Source organism: Heloderma suspectum, chromosome 1 (genome assembly GCF_057233095.1).
Source record: "Heloderma suspectum isolate Gila_16-S chromosome 1, 16-S_ref, whole genome shotgun sequence".
Classification (NCBI taxonomy): domain Eukaryota; kingdom Metazoa; phylum Chordata; class Lepidosauria; order Squamata; family Helodermatidae; genus Heloderma; species Heloderma suspectum.
This window is the reverse complement of record NC_139458.1, coordinates 155,518,723-155,532,187: the sequence shown is the minus strand read 5'-3', so window position 1 is coordinate 155,532,187 and position 13,465 is coordinate 155,518,723. Positions and strand designations below refer to the sequence as shown.

Below are 13,465 nucleotides of genomic sequence, written 5' to 3'. Positions count from 1 at the left end.
TTTGAATTATATATAGACTAAAATCTTGGAATTAGCTGCAATTTTCTGTGTGTGTGTGTGTGTGCGCGCACAAGTTAATACTTTCTTTGTCTCTCCTTCCTACCTTTATATCCAAATGAGCAACTCGACAATTGTGAAGGTACTGTAAGGCTTCCATTGTGTCTCTTATGTAAAAAGCTACTTTCTCCTCCATCAATTCATCATGATTCATAAGGAAGTCCAAGAGACGGCCATCATCCATCCTAAAATCCAACAATAATCCACTATGAAAAGAAATCTAGTGAAATCACAAAGAATTGCTAACAGCTGAAACATGCAAACGTCTATAAGGCATTTTTCAAAGGAGGAAGTACTGTTATTATATTACTTATTATATACTTCAGTATTCTAAGGGTTCGCTCATGAAATTACATAAATAACCTTCAACTACTAATACAAGAGACTATTCGTATTTAGGTTACTCTGTTTCATAATGCCCCCCTCCACATACACAGATTGTACTCTTGGGATCCACTGTGTAAGCTTGTCATCAACAGAGATGTCTGGCATATTGTTTTCCCCACCTCCGTTGGGAAATGAAATGACTTTAATGAAAATCACGAAATGTGTGATTGAAAAGATGTGAAATGTGTGATGAAAAAGATACATGTAACAAATAGAAAGCTTAGCTCCCGTCAAGGGACTTACAGTTCTAAAACTAAAATATAGGAGGAAGGTGACTCATAAGTGTCATGAATAGTGATGTATTGAGGATGTTGCAAATGTTGCAACATGGCGGCCTCATGTGCTGCTTGCTCCTTCTTCTTCATTTTTTTATTAATGAACTTCACGGCAACATCCTTCCTGGTGGCTTTGTGGATACATTTCTTTACAACTGCAAATCGGCCCCTGGAGGGGAAAAAATGATGAGGATTATTCATGAATAAACCAAGTATATGTTTCAGTGCAATAGCAGAGTAATTTTCTAAAAGCTTTTTCAATCCATTTATTAATATTGTACAAGGAATCAAATCTGCTGAGTTGTTCATAACTTTATTTTACAAAGCAACTGTGTCTTTTGTCCTGGCAGTTTGGATTCTCTTGGTATTAGAAGAATTTACAGAAGGCCTCATATTCATTTGTACAATGAATATGAGATTGTACAGTACTCTCTAGCTGTATCACATGAGCCGTTTTCTGGTTGGCCCGTTCTTTTAAATAAGATCCATAAAAAATAATGGTTTAAATTAAAAGCTAACCATTGCCAGAAAAAAATCCCCTTTTAATGTTCTGGGCTATTTATGTACACACACACACACACACACACGAAGTGTACATGGGCCTCCAGTTGCTAATGTGTACTACAGTGCATACAGAGGCAACGAGAGAAGGGGAGAGAAGCAGGTTTAATGGAGCCTTGTGCTGATCCCAGCCCATGCATACAGCTATGTTCCCCGAGAGGTATGGGTAGTGCTCTCGACGTTTACACAGCTGCATTTTATCCTGTATCAAAATCACTGCATCCTTAAGGAATAATATACTAGAAACAAGTTTTTTTAAAAAAAAATCTACAGCTTTTCTAAAACAGAATGTTCATTATGTTTGGTTTGTATTTTTGTAAAATAATTGATTTTACTATTACCTTCCAATCTCATTCAGCTCTGAGTAGGCAAAATCAAAGTTTTCTTTCCAGGTAATGGTGGCTCCATCTGCTGCAGAGTCTTTGTGAATCCAGAGTGGACAGGAAAAAGAGTTGTCATTGTTTCAAATTGTATTAAAAAGGTAGGGCCTTAGAGAGAAGGAGAGCCTTTCTACCCAAGGCTGTTCTTGTGCTCTCATGGTTTCTCACTCATGGTAGTTTGTGTGTCGTTTACAAAATGTCATCATCCTCCAGAGCCTCTCCTGTGCTTTGCAACCACTATCATTCCCCCCCCCCCCAATGGGGCAAGTCTAGTATTTTTTCTCAGTGGCATTATAGAATCCTTGTGTAATTGCACATTTCCACTATATCACAGCACCACCTAGTGGTTGTATAATGGAACATATAGAAAGGCAGAGAAAGACACACACACCCTGGAAAAAACATGTGTAAAGGAGCCAATTTTAATCCCACAAAGAATCCAGAAGCAGAGGCCTCGGTAAAGGTGCAGGTTAAAAACCTCATATAGAAAAGCCCAGAGAAAGAAAGGCTTAAAAGTCACAAGTGGGGCCCTAATAGGTCATGTGGTTTCTCTACCATTCGAACAACCTCTTTCATGGGTGACATTTTTGTATTGCCTCAGCTTCCGCAGAGTAATTTGTGAGATCTTTTTCCTTCCAATAAGCACATGTTGTTGCATCAGCAAACAAGTATCTTGGATGGGGCAAAATGCCTCATGACGACGCTGTTAGGACATAGGATCTTGAACCAGGGCAGCAGGTCAGGGCAGCAATACCAAGAAAAGCTAGTGTGCCACTGAACTGAATGATGCAAGGGTGGGACTGAAGTAGGACTGAGGATGACTCATGTATGCAAGTCATATTCTGAAGGTACAGCTTTACTGAAGCGAAGCAGGTCTGTGTCTGCTCAGTGCCTGGATGGGAGACTTCCTGGGCACCCATGTATGCTGTCTTCCATTCAATGATGGAAGAAATGTGAGTTATTAATGTAATACGTAAAATAAATAAGGCATCCTGTCCATCAAAGAGCCTGCTAACCACTCTACACACCTAATAATAACCTTTTACATGTGGGTTTATTCATGAACTTTATAAAGGGATTATAAATACACATCACATAGTTTCAGGAGACAGTTGCCCCATTTCCCAAGCTCAGGATGCCTCTAGAACTAAAGCACCAAGCCACTCTGTGCAATCTCACAGTTGAGCATCACAGTGGGGTCAAGGTGCCTTTAAAGGGCTTTAGTATCTTAGGGCGCAATCCTATGGGGATAGGTGGCTGCCTCTGAACTCAGAGGTGACCTCCTATCCAATGCAGAGCAGGAGACGCATGGAGGGGATTGTTCCCTCCATGCTTCTCCTGCCCTGCATTTGCAGCTAGACAGCCGAAATCAGCTGTCTAGCCGCAGAAGGTGGAGCGGGGGAGGAGGCTGCCAGAGGATACATAGGATGTGTTGTACCAGCATTTCTGCCTTCCCTACCCCAGAACACCCCCCAAATTGCCCTGTTTTGCCACCCTGCGCTCCTCTTCTGAGCGGGGAGTGCGGGATTGTTCCGCGCTGCCTGCGAGGCAGCGCGGAATGGGGGGAAGGTCGGTTCTCTGGGAACCGACCTCGGAGCGTGGGCTCTGAGGTTGGTTCCTGGAAAACCACATATCCTATGGTCTAGCCACTGACTAGTGACCATAGGATTGCTCCCTTAATGAAGTACAGCCAAATGTTTTAACTGTCTGTTGTGTTTCCCTTACTCTGAATGGTTGGGTGAACCTTTCCGTTTTCACAATATCTGTGGAGTGTATTTGAAAATTACTTAAGTCTCTGTAAGTCATGGATGGAATTGCAGCTTTGTTAAATAAAACCGAACATGAGATATTATTTTACAATAACTATATAAGCAGTTACATTATGCTGAGTCAGATCACTGAGCCACTCAGTTCTGTTGACTGACTGGTGATGGTGCCTCAGGTTATTAGGCAGAGCTCTATCCAAGGCCTGCCACTGAGATCCTTTAAACTGTAAATAACAGAGATGGAACTTGGGACCTTTACATGCAAAGCACGTTGTTTAACAATGAGCCACACCCCCACCTAAAGATCCCTGGAGCCCATATTTTTTGCCAAGAGAACTGTGATTTAAATATATTTGCATGTGTCAGAAAAAATGTGAGGCACATATATTTTGTCCTCAGATTTCCATACCTGACTACAAAATGTAAACAGCAAGAAGTTCATTCTCATACAATTCTTGACTGTTGAAGTAGAACTTGAACCCACCAGTTCTAACATGTTGCATGAGTAGACTTTCCCCTCCCCTTTATTGATTATGTGCTCACCATATTCTGGAAGTTTCACAAACTCAGAGGCCTCACTAGGTAAGCTGATTCCCCAGGGATTGCTGGCACTGACTCGGAACTGATATCGGCAGCCAGGTGTGAGATCTTCAATGACGAGGTAGGTGTCCAAAGTTGAGGCAACAGATTGTTGCCAGATCTGTGAGCCTATGTTTTATGGAGAGGGAGAGATGAAGATAGCTGAAGTTTAAATGTGACCATAGATTCCAGGGAACAGAGGCTGCCCTTCTCTAGTACCTGCTCCCCACCCCACACATACGCTAGGACTGGTTGTTAATTTGGCCCTGGCAGTGTGTAAAAATAAAGAACTAGCACATTCTTTTAAAAGTTATATCTGCTAAGGAAGAGTAGTTACCCTTTTTTTTGTTTAGCCTGATCCAAACACGCTGTGGAATAAGGTGGCAGAATGGATTGCCTTGTATCAGACTGCAGGGGGATGTCTTCACGAATGACTTACTCCGAGCTGGCTGCATTTGGACATCGTTAGGGATACATGACATCACGGCCATCTCGCAGCCACTCTGGAGTCTCTGGAGGGGTGTGTCTTTCACCTCACTGACCCCAGTCAAGTGGTGTTTCCCCGATGTTTTCCCCGTCTGTGTTTCCCCGCTGTTTCTGCCATTTCTGGGCTGGCTGTCAGAGTTCTGCGCTACCTCATGGCATTTACTTCACCTTGCCTACCACTAAACTTTGGTGGCCATCCCCGCAAAGTATAGGTGTGCTCCAGGCAGCCTCTAACGTCTTTTAAAAAATTAAAGCATTAAACTGAAATAGCGTTTTTGTCAGCAGTACCCATACCTCCTCCCTATCTCGTTATCTCAGTATGTCACTATCTTGCATTTGTCCAGCAATACCTATATCCCCTATCTCACTACCTCACTATACCTATTTGGAGGGCATAGCTATTGCTGGACAAATGCATGATAGTGACCTAGTGACATTGAAAATCCCTTTGTAGGTGTGAATTTTTAAACTTCTTCCTTTCTGGATGGGTGATTTACTTCATGTCTCTTTGCCTCTATCATGAATTTGCTCTATCACGCAAGTGCTATCGCATGATTGCGCAATTGCATGATAGAGCACTTGCATGATAGAGCAAATGCATTATATAGGCATAGAGACATGAAAGAAATCACACATCCAGAAAGGAAGGTTAAAAAAAAATCTAGCAACAGCTATGCCCCCTATCTCTCACTATGTCACTATCGCGCATTAGCAACAAAGTGAGATAGTACTTTTGGAGAGGGAGAAATTAAAAAAATTGGCGGAATCGGTCATAGCTTGGGGAAGGGGTCTCCTCAGAAGTAACTCCCATTGCGGTCAATGAGGCTAAGCTTCCATCCTTTGCTTTATGGGAGTATCAGGGGAAGGAAAAAGGAGAGCCTGGATGTGGGGGAAGCTTTCTTATTAGTTGAGCAACCCCTGCCAATCTGATGACATTTACTCCAATCCCCCACCCCACGCAGAAGTATGTTCTGTGAAGCAACTTATACTGGAGCAGTACACTCGCTCATGGAGCCCTGCATGCACCAAAGATGATTCCTTGAAAAAAAAATCCAGGTAAGCCTCCCTTTGCTTCTCCTTCCATTGTCGTGAAGACTGGAGATGTTATTTGTGAATATTTCTCCACAGAAAGAGTTGTCCCTGCAAGTAGAAAACTAATACAACAGGAAGAGGACTAGATTTTGTTTTAACCTATAGGAAATTCAGTGTGTGTGCCTGTGTGTGTGTGTATCTATCTATATCTATATGACAGGGCAAGATTCAAAAATATGCTTCGGTTGCAGTCTGAAATGGTACAGTCCATTCTATCATCTCATTCTGCTGCAAGTGTAGACCCAGCTGTAAAAATAATAAAATGACTACCATATGGATTCATTTCTCTACTTGACACTGGAATCATTTGAATAGTTCAAACAAGCAGTCACATAATTTTAATGACATGTACTGGAAAGACATTTTACAATACTTGTTATGCGTATTTCTGAGTTGCATTTAAAAAAAAATGCTGCTTTTGTAGTTTACTTTTATGAGGTATTAGTGTTTTATTATTGTATTTGTAACCCCCCCAGACGGCTTCTGTGGGTTCAAAACTGGCTCAGGGCATAATCCTATGGGTTACACCCGCGTGAGACAGAAGCCTCCTTGTATCCAATGCCCCACCAGGGTGAAGCCAGGAGGGCGGGAGGAGCAGCGGTGGTGACCTTCGCCTCCTGTCCCCTGAAAGTTGCGTTTCTTGCTAGATGGGCTTTTTAGCCTGGCTAGTGGCAGTGCTTCGGAGGGGGAGGGAAGGAGGCTGGAAGACGCTCAGGACAGCTCGTATCCTGAGCCTCTTCCAGCCTCCTCCCCTCCCTGCCCACTGGAATGTCCCCTTTTCCCGCTCTCCAAGGTCGATTTTCTGACCTCAGAGGCCAGCTGGCGTGGTTCTTTCCACACCAGCTGCAGGGGGTCAGCTCTCTGACTCCCTCTTCCCAATATCATACTGCCCCTCAGACAATGTCTGGGGGCCATAGGATTGCTCCCTTAGAAATGTACATAAATAAATGCCGACACAGCTTGTCCTGCTTGCCGTAGCAGTTGGGAAGGGAGGGCGGAATAAGGCAGTGATGCAGCTACTGTTGGATACTTTCTCATGACCTCCCAGGTAGCACCAAGCTGTCTTAGCTGCAACAGCATAGGCGATACCCAAAATGAAAGACATCAGAACCTGCTCCAATGCAAAGCCTAGTAATACTCATACCTTCTTCTCTGTACTCCACAGTGTAGCCTGAAATAGTGCAGTTCCCTGTACTGGATGGAGGCAGCCAGCGAAGAATCACTGAGGTGCAGCTTCTTTCCTGAGCAATAGGGCGATTCGGGGCTGCAGGGACACCTGGGGTGGGGAGCAGAGAAGATAAACAAAAATGAGGAGAGAAAAGTGCTGCTGTTACTGCTCTTTCCATTCCAAAGCATGTGAAAGGGAGGCTCATTAAAAGCTAGGTTCGCTTGAGTAATCAGAGGTATAGCAGAATGACTGACCGCATATTAGGTGCATCAGCGAGCACAACCTGTACTTGTATGTTTTCCCTTGCAGGGCTAATCACATCAGCGTGTGCGTGCGTGTGTGTGTGTGGTGGTTCAATAGGGAAAACAGGGTAAGGGAAAAATGGCTAAATTTCCTCCCTACAACTGTAGACCTACTCCAAGTTTTAAAGACCATTTTAAAAAAACAACCCTGCAGGAGAGCCAATCAACTAGCATGTTAGCTTTTCACAGGCAGGGATTTTTAAAAATTATGTGGGAAGTATTCAAACACGTCATTCCTTACTTGCGTTTTGAAGTGCTACAGGCCCTAGAAGGCTGTATAATGTGTGTGTGTGTGTGTGGGTGGGTGGGTGGGTGCGGTGGGGGAATGCTTTCAGAATGCTGCCAATGAAAGTATTAAAGTGGAAACTGTTGCTGATTGGTACTGAATTGGAACATGATAGTACTACTACAGACAGCTAAACCCTGTGGATCTTGTAGACCCCAGAATAGGTAGCGTACAATAGAAATAAATACATACATAAAAGAGAAAAGGGATCCAGTACCTTGTGGGTTTCGCAAAATATGTTTTGTATCATGTAAACAAAAATAAAAGTAAGCTGGGGAAATCTTTGGCTTTTAGAGCTTGTAGACTGAGCACATTTATGAGACATCTATACTGTTAAACAGAATGGTTCAAATGTTGGTTGTAAGGCACCATGACATGAGCAAGCATACAAAGGGATGTGTAAAATATTTATTGCACCATGTAAACAAAACCTAAGCCAGGGGGTACCATTACCTTGCACTTTGATTGTAGCTGAGGTGGATGCTGTCCCAAGTTCATTTGTTGCAACACAAGTGTAAATACCACTGTCTTGAGGCATCACGTTACAGATCTTCAGGGTGGTTTCACCTGACTCGCTGAAGGGGGGAGATGTCAACATTTTAATCTGAAATTCTGCTAAGTATTTTCCCTGGCTTCTCTCCCAGTAGTTTTCAAGGTAATTTCAATTGACTCAGAAAGTGAAAACCAACAGAAAAACAGAGAAGTGCTGCCCTTTTAATCAATTTTGTGGATGCTAGTCACTTACAAGGAGAGAAAGAAACTGGTCATGGATACAGGTAGGTACTAACCTGACTAATAATTTTGTGCCCATGCAAATGGGACTCTTGATTACCTACATGTAGGCAGGTATTTCTCATGTATACTATGTAGGGATACTCAAGAATTTCATTCGGTCTCTACTTGGAAGTGAACCAACATGATTGCACCTCCCGAACTAAAGTACAAAGCAGAACACAGTTATCCTTCTGATTTCATGCAGTTTTTGGCTTTAAAAATTACCAAAAGCATACACAAATGTTTATTTTACAATAAAATGTCTATTAAAATGCAGATTTCATGGTAAAATACGTATAAAATGTGGCCAAATTTTTGTGCAGATCCTCCCCACCCCATCCCCAGATTAATGCAGAAACGGAATAGAACAGACTTATGAACGAACACATGGGAATCTGACATGGACAGGAAATTCATCCATCCCTATTCTTCCTTGTTCAAATGCTGGCACTTAAGTTGGTGCAATTGCTGGCAGACATCGCAGCGCTGGCCATGCTTGCCTTTCCTGGACTCAACATGAACCAGCTTTTCTCAGCCTGGTGCCCTCTAGATATTTTGGACCACAGCTTGCAGAATTCTTGACTAGTGACCATGCTGGCTGGGGCTGAAATCCAAAACATCTGGAGGGCACTGCCAGGTTGGAGAAGGCTGATATAAACACTTGAGGTGATGCAGTGCCGGGAAAATCCATCTTGAGGCCAACAGGGATGTCCCACAGGGAACATCAGCATTTCCATTTGAGCTGCTAAGAGGAGTTCCCAGAAGTCATTTCCCTTGATTCACTTTTAGAAAAGCCCGCGTGACTTACGATGTATGAAAATGTAAAATGGGAACTGTAAGGAACAATACTGTGGAGGTCTTAGTTGCACACTGTGGCAGGTTTGCCAGGTACTTTGTGGATAAAATCACTTGGATCCATTCTGATTTGGACTTCTCTTTGAATCCTCTTTTGAAGGATCTCTAAAGTGTCCTTGGTGCTATCTTATCAGATGGATCCAATGGCTTGGATGAATTTCAGTTATTTCTTCCTGACGATGCAGGCATTAAGAGAGGTTGGGCCTACCTTGTGTGTCCTTGATCATTCCCTCTTGTGGCTTATTATATCTAGCTGCGCAGGAGTCTGACCCATGTGATCAGGGAGTTGATTAATGCCTCCATATATAGGGAATACTTCCCTGCACGCTTGAAGGAAACAGGGAATACTTCCCAGCTCCCTGGAAGGAAGCACTGCCTTAAGTACAGGTCATTTCCAATTTGCTCTTTTGGACAAGATGATAAAGCATGTGTACTGTGGTGGCCTCTCAGTTCTAAGAGCTCTTGGTTGAGTTGGACTCATTGCCATCTGGTTTCAGGCCTGATTTGGAGATGGAAACCCTGGTTGACAATCTTCACTGGCAGATATGATGGGGCAGTGTGACCCTATTGATTCTCCTGGATCTTTCAGTGTCTTATGGTACCACTGGTCATGTTATCTTTTTGTACTGATTGTCCAGGTCGTGTGCTTGTGTTTGGGGAGGGCGCCCCTCCACATTATGGTAGTTATGTTTCTAGTCAAGAATATAGATTCCAAAAAAGGGGTACGGGGGGGGTCAACTTTTTAAAGGTGCAAATGGCTTATGTAAGAGTCCCCTTTTAGAGACACCCAATCTTGGGCAGAAGGGTGGGTGACCACGCTACAAGGTCACTTGCCTTGCTTTGGAATATGCATCCCAGATTGGTGGTTGTTCTTTTGTGAGCTTCTGAAAACTGACCAAGGTATGGCTTTTTAAAAACAATAACACAGGAAGTCATACTGAGTTTGGTCATTGTGCCCACATCCCAGTTTACTTATTTGGGTTGGGGCATCGAAGAGCGAGACCAGTTTGCAGATTTGGCGTCTTAAACTAGCTTACCTAATGTACTTGCCCAAAGAGACCCAACAGCTGAACTCAGTAGCTTTTGATAGACTTTACAGGATGCTAATACTTTTGTACCACCGCAATGTGGAATGTAAAAGAGGAACGTACCAGGAGGAAATAGTATATGCAGGTGTGCTGTTGTCGTTGTCAATAATGTTTTGATCCGGCCCTTTCCAGGTTAGAGTTGGCTTTGGCCGTCCACAGACTTTGCACTGTAACATGACAGTGTCACCAAGCAAGCACGTTATATCCACTAAGGGCACGAGAAACTCTGGAGCAACTGGAGCAAAGGCCACACATAGAGAGACATCACATTCACCAGAGTCTTAACACTTTAAGTTGAAGATACAAAATGCACCTCACAGATGCCTTTGCTGTATCAAATTGTATTTGAAAATGGGGACACACCTCATACCTCCTGTCAAGCAACAACATCAAACTCTATTGCACAAGCAAATAAGCTATTCTCATGTAGGATTTGAGAAACTGAAAATATCAACATTCATTATATGACATATCTGTACAGGTCTGGCGGTTGTTAATTAAAAGCTTGGAAATGTCTCCATAGTCTTCTCTTTATATTCTCTTCTAATGCCTCTTACTGTTAAAATAGTCTTCATATTATTCGAAAGCCTGATTTATGGAGGTAGAGTGAATTACGCAAAGCTAAATAAGCAAATGCAAATATGCTTCGTTTGTAGTCTGATGACAGAATTTAAGTTTCTTTCTTGCAGAGTTGGGATTTTCCCACCCACCTCAACAGCCCATGATGAATAAAATGTATTATAGTTTGTATTATATTTTGAGGCCAACAGAGCAACAACTCCCTATAGCAAACTGCTATGAAGAAATAGGAAACTTTCTTTCAAAGCTGCTGTGTTAAGGTTCCTTACAGTGGCAAAACCTCAAATAATAGGAAGCAATTTCTTAGCAATCTTGCAAGAATAGAAAATGGAAACATGCACCTCTTTCTTCCCACTTTTGAAGCAAGTTCTCAGAAAGGGGAAGAAGAGAAGACCTTTGTGCATTGCAGCCTCAGGAATGTGGATGAATTAGCACCCTAATAAATATGGGTTAGGGTGCCAAGGATCAACCTCATTAATCTTTCATGTCTGCAGTCCTTTCCAGTATCATTCTGGGGGCTGTCTCCTGAGAAAGACTGTGATACAAGTGGCCACCATCTAATCCTTAAATATTAATATCCTGACCATTTTACATAAGATCCTATGGTGTATTCCATCATAAAGCAATCACTGGAAACGTTCTTGACGGAGTATGAGATAGCCATCCCCAGCATAAAACAGTGCGAAGCCTGTGTAAGTGGGGAGCAGTTACAGAATAGAGGCATAGTAGTTCCCACAGAAGTTACTATGAGAATAGACTCAGTAGCAGCCACTCCAGGAAAAAGGTATATCAGTATATACAATTTCGGCTGCTAAACGTTGATCAAATTTCAATAAATATGTATGATGGATTTTAAGTTGCACATCTGAATGATGATTGTGCTTACTTACTATCGCCAATTTGTTTAATCATAATGTGTTTATTAGAAATTTGTGAATTTGAATGTCAGCATTCTTGAGTGCACATTCAGAATTTTGTTCAAGGTTTGTAAACCTGATATTAGAAATATGTACATTCATTAATTATGAGTTACTTATGACATTAATAATTGATGTACAATATTTAAAGACCCTTTGCTGAGAGCAGTGGTTTTCAGACCTTCTGCAGTGAGAAAACTCAAGTCACGGTGTTTCCTGAGGAACCCCTATGTCATCTCTGGAACTTCAGTGCAGTGCATTATGAGGCATATTCTAGAGCAACTGTACGGTTAATATGGAACCCTGGCCACGTCTGTAGAGGGCCACATCAGTCACCCTGCATGAAGAGTTTGCCCTACATGAAATTCGTAGCATGGGGAGGGAGGGGGGAAGAAAGGACTCCCCAGAAAACAGTTTGAAAATTACCGTTAGAATAACTGAAATCAAATTAACTGTATTGAAAACAAAACAAAAGCAACTTAAATTTGAACAAGCCAAATTCAAAAGGAAAGCAAATAAATCCTATTCAAAATTAATTCTAAAGCAAGCCTTTACCATTTGTGGACAGATGCAATTGCAAAATGAATATTCATCCAAGTAACACATTCACATCTGATTTGTGAGTCATGAACATCTAATGTTTCTCCCCCTGCCCTCATTTTATCAGATCACATTTGAGTGTGGGTCCAAACTGCCTGGTTCACCACACCATAGATTCCTTGGGGCTGTGGACTGTATGCCTTTGGTATCATGCCTGCCTTTCCTTCCTAGCTGATTACTCAGGCAAAATTTCCCAGGACTTGTTTGTTGTTTATTCGGTCACGTCGCTTCTGACTCTTTTTGACTTCATGGACCAGCCCACGCCAGAGATTCCTGTCGGCCATTGCCACCCCCAGCTCCCCCAAGGTTGAGTCCGTCACCTCCAGAATATCATCCATCTATCTTGCCCTTGGTTGGCCCCGCTTCCTTTTGCCTTCCACTTTCCCTAGCATCAGCACCTTCTCCAGGGTATCCTGTCTTCTCATTATGTGGCCAAAGTTTAGGCAAATATAATTAAACCTTGTTTTGTTTTCTACATCATGAAAACCACCTGGCAGATTTCTGTCTTTAACTCACCTTCCTGGATGAAATTTGGGTTGATGATCTGAAAAAATATATATACAATTGTTTAACTGGACAAAGGAAAGAGGAATTAAGCTCAGAAAAGTATAAGGAAGTTGGTATAAAGGATATTGATACTAAAGGCACATTCTGATTCAGAGTACTGGCTGCAGTATGCCAGCATTCGTGATTTCCACAGTCCAGATGTGTTGGGTACTTCAGGCCATGAGGACCATGAAAAGGATTTATGGGAGAAAGCAGGAGTGCATACACGCACACACCCCTGATTGGCAGGGTGCAATGAGCTACAGCCTCACCCCCATGTCCTATATTCACAACTTCCCCATCCGCAAAGTCTACCAGTTAGCAGGCTGCTCCTTCATCAATCAACATGACTGGCAGGAAAATGCACAGTTCATGGAGCTCTCTCACCGCATACATTTAGCATCGGGCAGTCCTGAGACATGTACGAATTGCCCTGCTGGGTTATCATCTCAAAGAACCATATAGTTTAGTATTAGTTTTGGAAGAGCAGCCAACTAGGTGCCTCTGAGGTGGTGATCAGAAACAGGGCGTGAAACTGATGTCCATCCTCTGTTCTGTGACCCCAGCATCTGGGAATCTGAAGTATGGAATTTCCGTTTTGGCCATCGTGGCTAATAGCCTCTGTGAATTTGCCCAGTCCCTTTCAAAACCCCTCTAGACTTATGACAATGTCATAGCAACCAAGGTCTGTATTATTATTTATATGACACCATCAGTGAGCATGTTGCTTTACAAAGTAATTCTGTGAGTTAAGAGACATTGTGTGA

At 42.6% G+C, this 13,465-nt stretch overlaps 1 protein-coding gene across 1 annotated transcript in view; it reads right to left on the bottom strand.

The window, feature by feature from the left end:
- Positions 1 to 13,465, bottom strand: part of KALRN (kalirin RhoGEF kinase) — an 816,446-nt gene that overhangs the window by 6,234 nt on the left and 796,747 nt on the right. The window contains exons 53-60 of the mRNA XM_084807552.1: positions 12,669 to 12,696; positions 10,120 to 10,291; positions 7,793 to 7,914; positions 6,728 to 6,859; positions 3,970 to 4,134; positions 1,622 to 1,700; positions 688 to 888; positions 104 to 242 (exon numbers count right to left, since the gene is read on the bottom strand). Coding sequence (XP_084663678.1) covers positions 104 to 242; positions 688 to 888; positions 1,622 to 1,700; positions 3,970 to 4,134; positions 6,728 to 6,859; positions 7,793 to 7,914; positions 10,120 to 10,291; positions 12,669 to 12,696 — 1,038 coding nt within the window. The remainder of the gene's footprint in view (positions 1 to 103; positions 243 to 687; positions 889 to 1,621; positions 1,701 to 3,969; positions 4,135 to 6,727; positions 6,860 to 7,792; positions 7,915 to 10,119; positions 10,292 to 12,668; positions 12,697 to 13,465) is intronic.